General features: G+C 46.3%; 1 protein-coding gene across 12 annotated transcripts in view; it reads right to left on the minus strand.

Annotated features, from left to right (window-relative positions):
* MGA (MAX dimerization protein MGA) overlaps positions 1-18,214 on the minus strand; it is a 428,176-nt gene that overhangs the window by 188,934 nt on the left and 221,028 nt on the right. For all 12 annotated transcript variants that reach the window (XM_063947913.1, XM_063947912.1, XM_063947915.1 and 9 more), the window contains 3 exons: positions 15,180-15,240; positions 14,569-15,035; positions 13,583-13,826 (listed from right to left, as the gene is read on the minus strand). In XM_063947913.1, coding sequence (XP_063803983.1) covers positions 13,583-13,826; positions 14,569-15,035; positions 15,180-15,240 — 772 coding nt within the window. The remainder of the gene's footprint in view (positions 1-13,582; positions 13,827-14,568; positions 15,036-15,179; positions 15,241-18,214) is intronic.

The following is an 18,214-nucleotide window of genomic DNA, read 5'->3' on the forward strand; positions in this document are numbered from 1 at the left end:
AGGTTCGGTCCTCTTCTCCATGTAGAATCCTTGGGGTACCTGTGAAAAAAATTATACTCACATAATCCAGTGTAGAATCAGACCTTTGAATAATCCACGTACTTGGCAAAATAATAAAACGGAAACCCGACCACGCACTGAAAGGGGTCCCATGTTTATACATGGGACCCCTTTCCCCGACTGCCAGGACCCCCCCCCTTACTCCTGTCAAAGAGGGTCCCTTCAGCCAATCAGGGAGCGCCACGTCGTGGCACTCTCCTGATTGGCTGTGTGCTCCTGTAGTGTCTGTCAGGCAGCACACGGCACAGATACAATGTAGCGCCTATGCGCTCCATTGTAGCCAATGGTGGGAACTTTGCGGTCAGCGGTTGACCGAAAGTAACCTCACCGCTGACCGCAAAGTTCCCACCATTGGCTACAATGGAGCGCATAGGCGCTACATTGTATCTGTGCCGTGTGCTGCCTGACAGACACTACAGGAGCACACAGCCAATCAGGAGAGTGCCACGACGTGGCGCTCCCCGATTGGCTGAAGGGACCCTCTTTGACAGGAGTCAGGGGGGATCCTGGCAGTCGGGGAAAGGGGTCCCATGTGTAAACATGGGACCCCCCCTTTCAGTGCGTGGTCGGGTTTCCGTTTTATTATTTTGCCAAGTACGTGGATTATTCAAAGGTCTGATTCTACACTGGATTATGTGAGTATAATTTTTTTCACAGGTACCCCAAGGATTCTACATGGAGAAGAGGACCGAGCCTCGTGGGAACATAGGTAAGTATGTGTGTATGGAGGTGTGCATGTATGTAATAAACTTATACTTTCACGGTGTGTGTGTTCTGTTTTTTTGGGGGTATTTTTTTAGTAGTAGTACTACAGGTACCAGCGGGCCCGGTTTTCCACCGCATGCTGGTACTTGTGGTTCTCCAAGTACCAGCTTGCGGGGGAGGCTTGCTGGGACTTGTAGTACTGCTACTAAAAACAATATTCACATTTTTTCACAAGGCTATCAGCCCCCCATCCGCCGCCCTTGGATGGGGGGGGGAGGGGGGGGGGGGAGAGACAGCCTCGGGCTTCATCCCTGGTCCTTGGGTGGCTGGAGGGGGGGACCCCTTGATTTAAGGGGTACCCACTCCTCCGGGGTACCCCGGCCAGGGGTGACTAGTTGGGTATGTAATGCCAGGGCCGCAGGGACCAGTATAAAAGTGTCCCCCGGCTGTGGCATTATGTATCTGGCTAGTGGAGCCCGGTGCTGGTTTCAAAAATACGGGGGACCCCTACGCTTTTTGTCCCCCGTATTTTTGGAACCAGGACCAGGCGCAGAGCCCAGTGCTGGTTGATTAAATATGGGGGAACCCCTGTCATTCCCCCCCCCCCCCATATTTTTGCAACCAGGACCGGCTCAAAGAGCCCGAGGCTGGTTGTGCTTAGGAGGGGGGACCCCACGCAATTTTTTTCCGAATTAAGACTTTAAACAACTTTTTAAGATACACAATGAAGCCCTGCACGGATCTCACAGATCCGGCAGGGATTCCTTGTGTTTTGTCAGGCAGTGTTTTACTCATCACTCCCGTAAAACACTGCCTGATATTACGAATCACATCAACATCGGAAAAAACGATTGTGCAAAACTCGGCAGCTTAGTGAATGATCGTATCAGGATTCAAAAAGTTGCAGTAAAATGCACCCGATACCATTCGAGTTCAAACACCCTTCAAAACGGCCAAAACACGAATCTTTGTAAATATACCCCCAAGTAGGGACTTTTACACGATAAAGCCCCAATTCTGAGACGCGTCTAGCAGAAGCCAGGGCAAATAACATCACTGTCTTCCAAGTGAGGTACTTGTCTTCTACTGTCATCAGAGGCTCAAACCAGGAGGACTGGAGAAATTTCAACACTACATCCAAAGCCCAGGGTGCCGTAGGCGGCACAAAGGGAGGTTGTATGTGGAGTAACCCTTGCAAGAAGGTCTGAACTTCTGGCAACACAGCCAATTTCTTCTGAAAGAAAATTGAGAGAGCTGAAACCTTAACGGAACCCAGATGTAAGACCTTATCCACACCAGCCTGCAGGAAATGTCCCAAGTGAAACTCTGCAGGCGGATATGTGCGTTCCTTGCACCAAGAGAAATATCTTCTCCAGATATGATAGTGTTTTGAAGTCATAGGTTTTCTGGCTTGCATCATAGTTTTAATGACTTTTTTGGAAAGCCCTTTGTGAGCTAGGATGTTTCGCTCAACTTCCATGTCGTCAAACGAAGCCGCCGTAAGTCCGGTAGACGAACGGCCCTTGCTATAGAAGATTCTTACTTAGCGGCAAAGGGTCTTCTATGGACATGTCCAGAAGAGTTGCGTACCACTCACTTCGGGGCCACTCCGGCGCAATTAGGATTGCTTGCACTCTATGATGTTTGATCCGCTGGAGCACCCTTGGGATCAACGGAATCGGAGGGAACAGGTAGACCAGGCGGTAAGGCCAAGGCAACGTCAACGCATGCACTGCACTATCCTGAGGGTCTCTGGTTCGTGAGCAGTAGCAGTGAAGCTTCTTGTTGAGGCGAGACGTCATCATGTTGCTCTGCGGGTATCCCCACCTTACCTTCTCCCCGTGCTCCGGCCACAGCCTGGTAACGTCTGCTGGACCCACTAGTATATCAGACACTGACGCCCGCCGAAACAGCTGCATTGTCGTGACCCGGCGGACAGTTGTTGGAGTGACTCTTTCTAAGGTACGTATAAGACGCGGTTTAGAAAGATCACTCAAGAAAAAATAGTAAGACTATAAAAATAAACTAAGAAAGCAGCACTCTGACCATGGTATGGCTCCTGCCGCATCAAACAAAAAACTGATTTGCCTGAGCCAGGAGGCGGGGATATATGGACGGTCTTGTTGCATGCTGAGAGACTGGAAAAGCTTTGACCGATTGGTGCAAATCCGCTGTCGCTTCATCATATCCCATTGTTATCCTGTTTATAACCTGTGGACCCTGCCGGAGAAACTGGTAGTGATCGTTCAGTAGGGCGAACCGCAGATAGGCCTAATGAGGAGTCCAAATTGTGATATGTAGGTAGGCGTCCTTGATATCCAGGGACACAAGGAATTCCTGTTGTTCCAGGCCCGCGATCACCGCTCTCATAGATTCCATCTTGAATTTGAAAACCTTCAGGTAAGGATTCAAAGGACTTCAGATTCAAAATGGGTCTCACAGACCCGTCTGGCTTTAGTACTACGGACTAGAGTAGTAACCTTGTCCTTGCTGCAGCAGGGGTATTGGAACAATGACCTGGGACTGGACCAACTTGTCGATGGCCAGTAGTAGCGTAACATGCTTATCTTCCAAAACTAGCAAGCCTGAATTGAAAAATCGTTGGGGAGGAACACCGTCGTACTCCAGCTTGTAACCTTGAGAGATAAAGTCCCTTCTTACCCAGGCATCTTGGCAGGAACTGTCTCAGACGTGGCTGTTGTGACGTAACCGAGCTCCCACCACGAGATCCCCTCGGGGTGGGTGGGCACCATCATGCTGAAGTCTTTGTGGAAGCTGAACTGGTGCTCTGTTCCTGAGAGCCAGCAACGGCTGGTTTCTTAGGCTTACCTCTGGAGCCTCTAGCTGCATTGGAGGCACCCCGGGCCCTAGATTGAAATCTGGAGGACAGAAAAAACTGAGTAGACGGTCCCGGGTAGGTACGCCTAGCAGGCAAAAGTTCCTGAAGGAAGAAATGTGGATTTCCAGGAGTAGCTTTGGAGATCCATGCGTCCAATTCTACTTCGAAGAACCATTCACCTGTGAAGGGAAGAGATTCCACATTAAATTTGGAGTCAGCGTCTGCAATCCACTGGCGCAACCACATAGGGCTCTGCGTGCAGACACAGCCATAGCAATGGTTCTAGCATTTAAATTGGAAATCTCTTTAAGGGAGTCACAGAGGACTCTTGCCGTGTCCTGTATGTGTTTTAGGAAAGTTACAGTAGTAACCAAGGTCATATCACCCGAAAGACCCTCTTGAATCTGAGTAGCCCATGTATGAATGGCATGTGTCATCCAGCAACCAGCAATAACCGGTCTTTGAGCTACACCTGCAGCAGTGTAGAGAGATTTCAGAGTGGTCTCAATTTTCCTATCCCCCGGGTCCTTTACCGTAAAAGAGCCTGGAGCAGGGAGCACCGCCTTTTTAAAAAGGCAAGAGTCTGAGAAGTCTACGGCTGGAGATTCTTCTCAGAATTTCCTGCCTTCAGGGGCAAATGGGAAGGTATTTAAAAACCTTTTGGACACCTGATATTTTTTATCTGGATTTTTCCAGGCTAATTTAAATAAATCATCCAATTCTTTGGAATCAGGAAAAGTGACTGTCAGTTTGTCTTGTGGGAGGAAATGACAACTGATCAGTAGCATCCTCCAGGGGGAGCTTTAACACATCCCGTATGGCCAAGGAGGGGTTCGATACCCTGTGTAGGGATGGAATTCCCATAAATGGGATCCCCATCATACCCATCCACCTGTACACCATTAGAATCTGATAAAATTGCAGGTAAAGCACATTTCTGTGCACCTGTAGTAGACAGCGGGGGATGGGAAGCATCAGCCTTGGCAGTTAAGCTAGCCACTGCTTGTTGCAGTTCTTGTGTTTTATTGGCATTGGCAGTGAGTTGAGATGACATACACGACATCATAGTTTTTATAGCCCCCAGCCAGAAAGGCTCTGGACTCTCCCCCAGGTTGTTAGAATTTTGTGATGACTGACAACACTGCTCACAGGATATAGAGCCCGATGAACTAGGGGAGAATCTGGCATTACATGAATTCTGTTTCACCATAATGAAATACAGAAACAATACACATACAACGCAGACTGAATACAATAAAAGCCTGCCCTATTGCATGTCAGAGGAGACAGAAAAGAGGACACCAGCGCACCCAACGCTGTACAGCCCCAGTAAGACTGTAAGCGTTTTATGTAGTAACATAGAACAGTGATACTGCTATACAGAGAATTCCCCAGAGGAATGTAAACTGTGCACTAATAGCGGCTCTCCCCCTCTGCACCCGGAACCAGTGATCCTGTGACCGTTTGGAGGAGCTGTATGAGGCTGCTGCTGCTTATGGAAGGCACCAAAATGCCGCTGAGTCCGCTCTGATGTAGCTCTGCCTCCCGCTATGGCGCTTGAGCTACTAATACGTTTTATCCTGGCTATATCTCCACAGGTTGTGTAGCCTCACATAAATGCTTGGTACAACACACATCCAGCCAGTCTCACGCAGGGGCACCCGCGGGTCCCCCCCAGGAGGGAGCCGTACGCCTCACCCACGCTTCTGACGCACAATGAACCGGGGGCCCCCCTACCGGTTTGTACTCACCACGAAGATCCCCTTTAGGCTCTGTTAGGGGTGTACGGCAAGCTGCAGCTGCGACAGCTAATGAGCAGTGCCCCGCTGAACAAACAGCCCCTCAGGACGGCGGTCCTGCAGCGGAGAAGCGGCTCTGCACCTCATGAGGACGGTGACCGTCTCTCCCCCTAACTCCCACGGCGCAGGTATGCTGTTGCCCAAACAGCATACCGAAATAAATGGAATGATGGACATTACAATTATCATCCATTTCAAACAAAGCCTGGAAGTCTGATATAGTAATTGTTTGTGCATCTTGGACACTTGCAAATGGACCAGAGCTTCTAATAGGACCAATTGGAATCCAGAGTCAAGCTGTGAAAAGGTCTCCATTCACAAATCCAAGTTGGTAACTACTTCCATTTTTGCACATCCATCTATTCCTGGACTGCGGCTATACTGATTAATTGATGCAGATGTTCCAACTATATCAGTAGAATTTACATGCAGTGCTATATGTGCCCTTTTTTTTATTTTAATTGATCTCACAATGTTGCAACGTGGATTGTTTAATGCATAAATAAATTTATATACATCTTTTTATCATATTTAGCTCATTAGCGCCAATTTAATTCTTTGTTGTACTTTTTTTTTTAAACCGCCTGTGGGAGGGGGCATAGAGGGGAGGAGCCAGCACACCCAGTTGAAGAAATTTAAAGGACACTGGCTCCTTTGGACCAGTCTATACCCCATCTTACTAATCTGTCCCCAATATCCCTTATGGATACTAGAGAAATAGGATTTTAATTACCTACCAGTAAATCCTTTTCTTGTAGTTTGTAGGGGATTACTGGGAATCCATTTAGTACCATGGGGTATAGACGGGTCCACTAGGAGCCTTGGGCATTTTAAGAATTTGATAGTGTACGCTGGCTCCTCCCTCTATGCTCCTCCTACCAGACTCAGTCTCGGAAACTGTGCCCGAGGAGACGGACATACTTTGAGAGAAGGATAGATAAGGAAAGTGTTGAGATTACGAACCAGCACACACAAAACAAGAGGAAAGCCATGCTAACCAAACTTGAAACCAGGACCAGTAACAGCTGAACAAACCAGAATACTTAACCAAGTAACAGTGTAGGAAGAATAAAGCACCGGGCGGGTGCCCAGTATCCACTACGGACTATGAGAAAAGGATTTAGCGGTAGGTAATTAAAATCCTATTTTCTCTTACGTACTTGGGGATACTGGGAATCCATTTAGTACCATGGGGAAGTACCAAAGCTCCCAAACTAGGTGGGAGAGTGCTGAGATTCCTGCTGAACTGATTGATCAAACTGAAGGTCCTCAGAGGCCAAAGTATCGAACTTGCAAAACTTTGCAAACGTGTTCGAAATTGACCAAGTAGCTGCTCGGCAGAGCTGTAAAGCCGAGACACCCCGGGCAGCCGGCCAAGAAGAACACCAACCTAGTAGACTGGGCCTGTACAGATTTTGGAACCGGCAATCCTGCCGTGGAATAAGCATGATGGCTAGTGAACCTGACCCAGCGATTGACTGCTTTGAAGCAGGACACCCAATTTTATTGGGATCATAAGAGAATTAACAGCGAGTCGGATTTCCTGTGACGAGCCATTCTCTTTACATACACCTTTAAAGCCCTCACAACATCCAAAGACTTTGCAGTAGCAGAGGTGTCCATAACAGCCGAAACCACAATAGGTTGGTTGATGTGAAACGCGGAAACCACCTTAGGAAGAAATTGCTGACGAGTTCTGAGTTCAGCTCTGTCCTCATGGAAAATTAAGTCTCTTGTGAGACAACGCCCCTAGCTCCGACACACGTCTTGCTGAAGTCAAGGTCAATAGTGTAACGGTCTTCCACGTAAGGTATTTTACATCAACCTCCTGTAACGGTTCAAACCAGTCCGATTGGAGGAACTGCAGCACCAAATTGAGATCCCAAGGTGCCGTGGGAGGCACAAAGGGAGGCTGGATGTGCGGAACACATTTCAAGAAGGTCTGGACCTCAGTGAGAGAAGCAAATTGTTTCGGAAAGTAAATAGACATGGACGAAATCTGGACTTTAATGGAGCCTAGGCGTAGGCCCACATCCACTCCCGATTGCAGAAAAAGCAGGAGACGTCCCAGATGAAATTACACCACAGAATATTATCTGCTCTCACACCAAGAATCATACTTCTTCCATATACGGTGGTAATGTTTAGACGTTAACCCCTTCCTGGCTTGGATCATAGTTGGGATGACCTTGTCAAGGATCCCTCTCCAGGCTAGAATCAGCCGTTCAACTTCCATGCCGTTAAACGTAGCTGCGGTAAGTCTTAATAGACGAATGGGCCTTGTTGCAGAAGATCCTTGCGAAGAGGCAGGGGCCACGGATCTTCGATCAGCATCTCGAGAAGAACCGCATACCAGACCCTTCAAGGCCAGTCCGGAGCAATGAGGATTGCTTGAACCTTTTCCCTTTTTATTCTCTTTAGAATTTTTGGGATCAGAAGAAGTGGAGGAAACACGTACACCAGCTGGTAGACCCACCAGCTGGTAGAGCCACGGAGTTGTCAGAGCCTCAACCGTCACTGCTTGTGGGTCTCTCGACCTGGAACAATACCGCTTGAGCTTTCTGTTGAGTCGAGAGGCCATCATGTCGATCTGTGGATATCCCCATTGACGTGTCAACCACGGGAACACCTCCGGGTGGAGGCCCCACTCCCCCAGGTGCAGGTCGTGTCTGCTGAGTTAGTCTGCATCCCAGTTGTCTACTCCCGGAATGAAGACCGCTGACAACGCCACAGCGTGTTTTTCCGCCCAGAGGAGAATTCTTGACACCTCTGACATTGCTGCTCTGTTTTTCGTTCCGCCTTGTCGGTTTATGTACATTACCGCAGTTACATTGACCGACTGGATTTGAATGGCCTGATTCCGAAGTAGAGATGAGGCCTGCAGAAGGGCGTAGATTGCCCTGAGTTCCAAGATGTTTATTGGATGGACAACTTCCCGACGTGACCTTCTTCCTTGAAACTGCACCCCCTGGGTGACTGCTGCCCAACCTCTGAGGCTTGCGTCTGTGGTAAGCAGAATCCAATTCTGAATCCCGAACCTCGACGAGATAAGAAGTCTGTAGCCAACACAGAAGGGAGATTCTGGCTCTTGGCGACATACAGAACTCTGGTGCATGTGAAGATGCTATCCGGACCATTTGTCCAACAGATCCAGCTGGAAGGGCCTCGCATGAAACCTTCAGTACTGAAGCACATCGTAAGAGGCCCCCATTTCCCCCAGAAGGCGAATGCACAGATGCATCGAGGTCCAGGTTGGCTTCAGGACAGGCGGAACCATCGACTGGATTACCATAGCCTTCTCCATAGGAAGGAACACTCTCTGAGACTCTGTGCCCAGTATCATTCCAGGGAAAGGAAGCCTCTGCGTCGGTTCCAGGTGAGATTTTGGTAAGTTCAGAATCAACCCATGATCCTGGAGTACTCTGGTTGAGAGGCCAATGCTGTCCAGCAACCGCTCCATGGACGGTGCCTTTATCAGAAGATCGTACGGGTACGGAATTATGTTCACTCCCTGTTTGCAGAGTAGAAACATCATCTCTGCCATCACTTTGGTGAACACTCTTGGTGCCGTGGAGAGACCAAATGGCAGGGCCTGGAACTGGTAGTGACAGTCCTGCAGTGCAAACCGTAGATAAGCCTGATGAGGCGGCCAGATCGGAATGTGAAGGTTCGCATCCTTGATATCCAGATACACTAGGAATTCCCCCTCCTCCAGACCTGAGATCACCGCTCTCAGAGACTCCATCTTGAATTTGAACACTCGCAAGTACAGGTTCAACGACTTGAGGTTAAAAATCGGTTTACCGAACCGTACGGTTTCGGTACTACAAACAAGTTGAAATAATATCCCTTGTTTTGCAGATGAGGTGAAACTGGAACAATGATCTGAGTCTGTAACAGGTTTTTAATGGCGTCCTATAAGGTTATACTTTCCTCTTGCAAAACTGGTAAGCCTGATTTGAAGAATCTGTGAGGCGGGAGCTAATGAACCTCCAGTCTGCAGCCCTGGGAAATAAGATCTACGACCCAGGGATCCTGGCACGAACATGTCCAGATGTGACTGAAAATTTTTAGTCTGGCTCCTGCCCGCCAGACCTCGCGGTACACCGTCATGCTGAAGGTTATGAGGAAGCAAAGCTTGAACTCTGTTCCTGTGAACCGGCAGTTGCTGGTTTGCGTGGTTTACCTCTATTGCCTCTGGTGGCTGTAGAAGAACCTCTGGTTTTACCCTTAAACTTGGCAGTCCGATTAGGTCCTGAGTAGGCCTTCCTGGTTGGGGGAGCTGCAGAAGCAAGATATGTGGACATAGCCGTAGTAGCTTTGGAGATCCATTTGTCTAGTTCATCTCCAAATAAGGCCTCTCCTGTGAAGAGTATGCCTTCCACGCTTTTCCTGAACTCCGCGTCGGCAGTCCACTGGCGTAGCCATAAGCCTCTGTGTGCTGACACTGCCACAGCTGTGGTGCGTGCATTAAGCAAGCCTATTTCTTTTATGGCTTCCACCATAAAAATTGCAGAGTCCTGTATATGTTGCAGGAGTAAAACAATCTCCCCCTTAGACAAGGTACCTAACCCCTCAAGTAGGTTACCTGACCATTTTGCGATGCTTTTAGTAATGCACCCACATGCTATAGTGGATCTCTGTGCCACCCCAGCAGCTGTATACAAAGATTTGACTGTATTCTCAATTCTGCGATGAGCCGAGTCTTTTAGGGAGGCTGCACCAGGGACAAGTAAAGGCCCATATAGACGGGCCGATGTGCGGGTGAAATGAGCGACCCGCTAGATTGGCCTGCACGGCAGGCCAATCTAGCACCGGCGATAGCGATGCGCGGGGCTGCGCATCACTATCACTGTATGGGGTACACACGGAGCGATCCTGCTTAAATTCTAAGCAATCTAGTCAGATTGCTTAGAATATCGCTCCGTGAGTACCCCCCTGAATACAATTTTCCGTGACAGCCTTTCTATCCTCAGGAGTAAAGGGAAAAGATGATATCAACCTTTTAGGGATCTGAAATTTCCTATCAGGATTAACCCACGGTTCTTCAAATAGGGTATTTAGTTCCTTTGACACAGGAAAAGCGGCTGAGGATTTCTTTTTTATATTAAAAGAAGACTCCTCAGTCTCCTCTGTTACCTTATCAGGGATATGCAGAACGATGGCTTCTGAGAGCCTCTATTCCCTGTGACAGAGTAGCATCCCCCACCTCTGAGTCCACCACCCCCTCCTCCATGTCTGACCCTTCCTCATCAGAGTCAAACTGCAGAATATGAGCCAAGGGACGTTTTTGCGGACAAATGGCAGGGGACTGAGACAGTGGTTTGTGTACAGAGACTCTGTTCAAAAACTCAGTCATCGATTGTCTTAAGTATTGCTTCTCTTTCTCATTGCGGGACAATTTAGAAGAGATATTGGAAATCATTCCCATATGTTGTCCAGCCAAGCTGGGTCTGCCCCACTAGCCTGGGAGGGTACACTGCACTGAGTACACTGTAGTGAACCCCCTGGAGAAGAGGAACACTGCGTCTTACATACTTTTGACAGTGACAACACACACACACACACACACACACACAGGAACAGGTAAAATGAACATTTAACCCACAAAGAGCCCTTCAAGAGAGAGACAGATAGCCTGAAGCCAGCACACAGCGCCCTTACTGCTAATGCCAAGCTTAGACAGGTCGCAGACTAAGTACCCAGATTGGGGACTTAGTACACTAGTAGGCGATCCCCCCCCTGGTACCGCTAAGGTAATCTGGAGTCTCTCCGAAGGAGCTGTGAGTCTGTCAGTCAGCATCTGTATCCACTGCAGAGGGAAAATGGCGCTGGTGAGCTGCTGGATCCGCTCATAGTGAAGCCCCGCCCCGTCAACGGCGCGCGGTCCTCCAGCTTTTTTTTTTATACTGGCTGAAGTAATTTTTAGTGCTTAAAATGGAGTCAGTCGCCTTTTAAGTCTGTAATGTCAGTCTGGGTACTGTGTACACCCATAGTGTACATAGACTCAGTTCGCTTCCTCAGAAACGGTGCGTCCGCACTGTGTACTGAGTCCCGAGACTCAGCCATGCCGTAGAAGCTGTGCATCTCTGTACCCTCATGCCGCCATAATGGCCGGCAACCCACTAACCGGGACGCCAGCTTAACACTCTTCTTTCTTCTGGCTCTGTTAGGTGTGGCGGCGTGCTGAGGGAATGTACGCTTGCCGTGGTGGGGCGTGCGAATAGTTTCCTCAGGAGCTAGTGTCCTGTCAGCGGGGAACTTCAAGAGGTTGGGCCGTCCCCCACCCCCTAAGTCCCACAAAGCAGGCAGGCTGGTGCCATCCAGTCCTGTCTGAAAATAACAAACAGATAAAATAAATGCAGAAAACTCTTCAGGAGCTTCCATGGTAGGAGGGACATAGAGGGAGGAGCCAGCGCACACGATCAAATTCTCACACGATCCCAAGGCTGGATCCCAAGGCTCCTAGTGGACCCGTCTATACCCCATGGTACTAAATGGATTCCCAGTATCATCTAGGACTTAACAGAAATGTCTCCATACTCTCCAGTGTCCCCCAATGTATGTTCAACAAAGCAAATGTTAAATCCCTCTTGCAGCCATTGTTGGACACTGAAAGCCATTCTCTTGCAACTCCGGATAAAGGCTTGTTACAAGGTCATGGAGCACTAGAGCCGGGAGTGGATAGGAGCCCGTTTACCAGAGGGAGGACGCGGTAAAATCATTTGCTATATAACAGCATGGCCATGCCTAACAGCGATTACTAATTATAACCCTGCAATACAGTTCAATTATGCATGCATATTAATTTCACTTGCTTGGCAAACTAACAACTAGCCATTGGAACATTTGCTACATTATCTGGAGACAATCTCTTAAAGTTGTAACCATTTGTGTTACAGGAACTAATATTGCAACAGTTATCCATATAAGGACTATTCATCAACTTTGTTGCTAATCGGTACATCCAAACATCTTGTTGTATTGAGTATATTGGCATTGCTGCATATATTTGTAAATATTTTTTTCTGCTAATTGCACTGAATTAGTGTTTTGAGTGGTGAAATTCATTGCTTGCTTATAATAAAATTATGACAGGGAATTATTAGGAATTACTGTTCGCTGTTTTTCATTCTAGCCAGTATTGGTGGTTTAGGGACAGTCTTTTTATGTATTTTATATCTATATTTTAATAAAAATTAATTTAATTTTAGTACTGTTCAGTCTGTCAGCGCTTTTCTAGTTTTTCCTTTTTGTACGCTCACACATTGCCTGGCACAGCGTAGCGCCGTCATTTACCATACATCACCACAGTACATGGGGGAGAAGCAGTATCAGCGCACATTATGAAACTTAACCCCATAACGGCTTAAAACACATCTACCCAATTGTTTGTGTTTCTGCATTAGTTCCTTTCACGGTTAGTCATGTTAACATTTTTGTTCTCATTAGAGAACACTGTTGTTCTCCTGGCCTGTCCTTTGGGGCTTTGTCTGACTATACAGAGTTCTGTGGCAGCCACTAGAGAATGATGTGCTAGTAAATTTAAAGTGTGCAAACTCCTATCAATGCAGTCAATATAATAGTGGCTGAAAAGTATTAAGCCTTAATAAGAAATAAAGTTGAGACGCATAAGGAGTGATAAATAACCAGCCAATCGGCTCCTAACTGCCAGGCTGTGTGTGAAAAATGACAGTTAGGAGCTGATTGGCTGGTCATTTGTCACTCTGTTTCCACTTTATCTCTTGTTCAGGCTTAATACATTTGGGCCATAAGAGGGTACTCACGGAGTGATAATCTAACTTTTTAAAGGCCCTTCATTCTGCACAACTGCAGGAGATTAATTTAAAGTTTTTGCATAGAGCCTACATATCTCCTGGCCCTACATATTTCCTGCCAAAGCCCCCCACCCCCATCGCGCTTTGCTGAGTGGTAGGAGAGCTGTGTGCTGAGCGGCTCGCTCAGCACACATCTCTCCCCTGATCTGCCGGTGAGTACCGGCCTATAGTCTCCAGTCCCACACATCTGCCGGTGAGTGCCGGCCTATAGTCTCCAGTCCCACAATAGCCTGCTAGATAAGAATTTAACATAAGTAAACAAAGATCCCATTATTTTGCAGTAAAGAACCTCGTTAAAATGATCTAAAATTACAGCACATTCTGTGGCCATTTGTACATACCAGTATTATGCTGCAGTGAAGTGACCCCTGTTTCATCTACAGACCAGGTAGTTTTGGAATTCACATTAGACTCTAGTGTAGGGTTTTTGTTGGCCATCTTCACATGGGCCTCAGTAAGTTTTGATAGATGGAATAGGCTAGGCCGAAGTCGGTGTGTAATATAAGCTGCAAGTCTGTTAGCCGGATGAAGTGCTCCCATTTGGCCCAAAAGCAATTTGGCTTGAGGGTAACTTTTTCCGTTGACCTATTAATAATGAAAATAATAAATTAATTTAGGTCTTTCATTATGTATTTGTACATATCATAGCCAAGTAAAAAGAATAAATGACGAACCGCTCAGAACAATTCTAAATGGCTAACTTTAGGTCTTGCCACAGCGGGGGTAATATCCCCCTCTGTCACCTAGACAAGTCTTATTTCTGAAAACAGACGGAGAAATCCATCATGATAAAGGAATGAGGCTGTAACGTATTTATTTTACAGTTGTGAGAAACTCAATTGTTTTTTCATTTACATTTGTGTATAATGTTAATTAAAAACAGTTGTTGAATGTTAAGTATGCCCTAAAACATGTCCCTTCCTATGACTATGAAGATGGCTGGTGATGAGCTGTGGATAGGTGGTCAATCAACTGTTTGACAAGGTTCTTGGCACATCAATCCCAGTACACAGACACTGTCTAAATACTTTGTTATACTACGGGTGTTCTAATAATATTAATAATAATAATAAAAAATAATACATTTACATAGCGCTCTCCTGTTCTCCAAACAGAACTCAATGTGCTTATCAGACAAAACAGGTGTCTATAACGGGTATGGACAGTTGCTTCAGGCTGGTCTTTTAGCAATATATTTAGTATAAACCAGGTAAAATAGTTGCTATTATGTTAGGTGTTATTCAATAGGGTCTGTATGTAGATAAGTACTATGAAATAAAATATTAGTGGGAGAGATAAAAAATTGAAAAATATAGACTAGTAATACCTGAATTAGCTCTGATTGATTGATGGTGGAGTTTTTTAAACGAGCCACTAGTTTGCCTGCTGGAAGGACTTTGGTATAGAATGGAAGACCTTTCCCTCCATGAGACTTTGTTTCTTTCTCAGCACAGATATCTTGGGGGTTTTGGTCTAGAGGTTTCACGCTTTCAGTATCCCGCTTCACAAGCGGTGGCTTTGCAATAGTTTTATTTGTCTTCTGACCAGGATCCATTGAGATCTTCACTCGAGAAGCAGCGGTAGACGACACAGACTTATCTCCATGCTTATTCTCAGACACAAGTTGAATATTAAAGCTGCCCACTTTAAAGGACTGAGGTTCTCTGCTATTCATGCTCTGTGACAAGTTATTGAGGGTTTTGCTACGGTCTTCTTCCCAGTTGCAGTCTGACATGATGTCAATCAATTTAGTGCTACCAGTGTCTACTTTCCAGCGTTTTTCAGCTCCAAGCTCTGTTTAAAGTGAAGGTTATAAAGAAAATAACCAGAAAAATGAATACAAGGCAAAACACAGAGTAAAATTATATAATTCATGAGCACTCCACTAAGAGATGCATTATATAATGACAATTAATAAAAAAAGCTCCACAGCATTACCCTCCTGTCCTGGGTCTTCCATAGCCTGCTCTCTGCGTCTGCATGATTTATAGCCATGGTCCTAAAATCAAAATATACACAATTAGGAGTTTTTGGCAAAAATAAACTTGTTTTAAAGAGAGGGAAATTGTGAATGTAAACTGGCCAAATCCATGATCCATCAGACCACGCCAACATTTACACAACAGCACACCACAAATAGGGAAGGACCACCCCTTTCAGGTGCCAAGATTCAGGATTGCCCATATCTCATCACAGGGAAAGCGGTCCACAATGCAATTATATATGAGAATCCCTCAGGGATACTCATGTACAAGGATCCAGGTTGGCCTGCATACAGATGTAGCCATACTCCTCTTTGCTGCAACACAGCGTGCCAGGCTGCCGCTATTTGCAGCCGGCGATCACTCCATTAATTCCTAAAGGAAATTATTTTAAAAAATTAATGAAGCGATCGCTGGCTGCGAATAGTCACAGGCTGGCACGCCATGCAGCATCGCAGTAAGAGGAGAATGGCTACATTTGTATGTGCCAAATGCGATGGTACATGTGCAGCCTCACTGCAAAGGCGGACTTAAGATGACCTACACCATAGAGATACCTGGCCAGTTGCAGTGACATCAAATCTAGCTAAAGTATACATCATCCATGTGTGTGTCATGACTTCAATGTATACATTTGGGCTCTAGGATTACAAGTCTGGGTTATCTAAAATCGGTTTCTACACTCCAGGCGAGACACCTGTGAATTAATATATCATTGACAATACAGGAACATAAAAGACTTCCATCAACTACTGTTGATACTCGATATCTATCTAAGGGCTGTAAGCTACACCATGCTATTTAACTATAATATGGTTACTATCTTTACACTACTCTATATTGCTACATAAACTCATGCTGTGGCATAACGTATGTGGCTACTCTGAAAACACAATACATTGTTTGTACAATGGGAAACTGGCCTTAGGAAAATGACTTGAAAAACCAGAGACAAGGGAAAGTACAAAAATACATGAATGAAAACCTAATCATATCTGCTGATTACAGCTGACACACTGCTTGATTTGTTCAACAATACAGCACCTGGAAGTTACTACAGCAACCGCTGGTAGCTGGTATTTCGGATAACCTATAGTAAGCTGTTGATACCCCTCCTTTCTGCCCAGCAACACATTCCAGCCCTGCACAAGCACTGCGATCCCTGAGCCATGTGCAGACATAAATTGGGAGAAGAGCGGATACCAGCAGCAAACTAACCTCAGAAAGGAAACAGGAACTCCTCAGAGGGGAATGTGCTACATACATTCTAATACTTCCACTGATTACAAATTATGTCCTGACTCTGCACACCTCATTATAGGCCTTTCCATCTGTCCACAGATCTGAAGAGGCATGCAAGAGGAGGATTTTGGTACTTTTTCGGAAGCCATAGGGGACGGGACACTGGCACTAAGTCAAGACGCTGCGGGTATTGATGGTGGCTTACAGGGAGCTGGCACTTTAAATAATCTAAAAGTGAAAAAGGCTCCTCCCCTCTATCCCCCATCATCGCACAGTTAAGAATGAGCAGAGAGGAGATGGGAACAAGATAACAGTACTAAACGAGGGAAAAGAGCTTATAACAATTAAACACAACTAAACAATGAAGGCAAGAGAACAGCACTGGGCGGGCAGCCAGTGTCCAACATGGCTTCCGAAAAAGGGATTTATCAGTAAGTACCAAAATACTCCTTTTTCTGTCAGCCACTAGGGGACACTGGCACAAAGTCAAGACGCTGGGAACGTCACAAAGTTTCCCCCCTGGGCGGGCGAGCGCTTAGGAATTGCAAAACCAGGTGGCCAAATCATGAAGATGTACAGTAGCCGCAAAAGTGGCAAACTTATAGAACTTATCAAATGTATGAATACTAGACCAAATGGCTGCCCTGCAGCGTTGAGACGTGGTAGCCCTTCGACTAGCGGCCCACGACACCGCCAGAGAACGTGAGAAGCAAATGATAATAGAGGAGGTCTAGATTTGTTAAAATAGGCCTGACGAGTTGTAAACTGAATTCAGCGGCTCAGTCTACTTAGCAGCAGGCCACCCATGACGAGGGACATCATAAAGCATCAGATTTCCGTAAAGCCACTGTTCGATCCACATAGATATGCAAAGCCCGCATTACATACAGAGTAGAAGGTGTTCCAGAATCGTCCTGCAAGGACAGAACCACAATAGGTTGACTGATATGAAAAAAGCGGACACAACCTTTGGAAGGAACGAGGCATGCGACCGCAACTCTGCCCTATCAGGATGTAAATTTAAGTGTGGAGGCTTACAAGACAAAACAAATCAATTAAGATAAACCCCCCCACCCCCACCCCCTCCCGGGGCTGAAGCTATGACTAGTAGAAAAACAGCCTTTAAGGTTCGCATCTTCCAAAGGTTTAAAAATAGGATTTTGGTACTTACCAGGTAAATCCTTTTCTTTGAATCCATAGGGGGCACTGGAGTACTCTTGGGTTATGGACTGGGCGTAGCCGGAAATGGCACATATTTAAATATTTAAATTCGTAACTGGCCATCCCCTCCATAATCCCATAGAGCCTTCAGTATTTTTACTGGGCCGAACAGGAGTGATAGAGAGGATGAACCATAGAGAATTACATATAACATTATATGAACCTATAACATTATAATATAATGGTCAACCCTAAAGTTGACACATAACGGAACTGATAACAATCAGTTGATACCATAACATCGAATGCATTGGTGATAAAGTGTTACCATAAGATCCACAGACCTTACCACAAGACAGGTAAACTGCTCTGGGTGGGCATCCAGTGCCCCCTATGGATTCAAAGAAAAGGATTTACCTGGTAAGTACCAAAATCCTATTTTCTTTTTCATCCACTAGGGGTCACTGGAGTACTCTTGGGACGTACCAAAGTTTCCCCCTTGGGCGGGAGAGCAGTTTGGCACCTGTAACACTAGACGGCCAAAGCTAAATGCTGATGCCGCAAACGTAGCCAATCTGTAAAAGCGCA

Source organism: Pseudophryne corroboree, chromosome 12 (genome assembly GCF_028390025.1).
Source record: "Pseudophryne corroboree isolate aPseCor3 chromosome 12, aPseCor3.hap2, whole genome shotgun sequence".
Lineage (NCBI taxonomy): Eukaryota > Metazoa > Chordata > Amphibia > Anura > Myobatrachidae > Pseudophryne > Pseudophryne corroboree.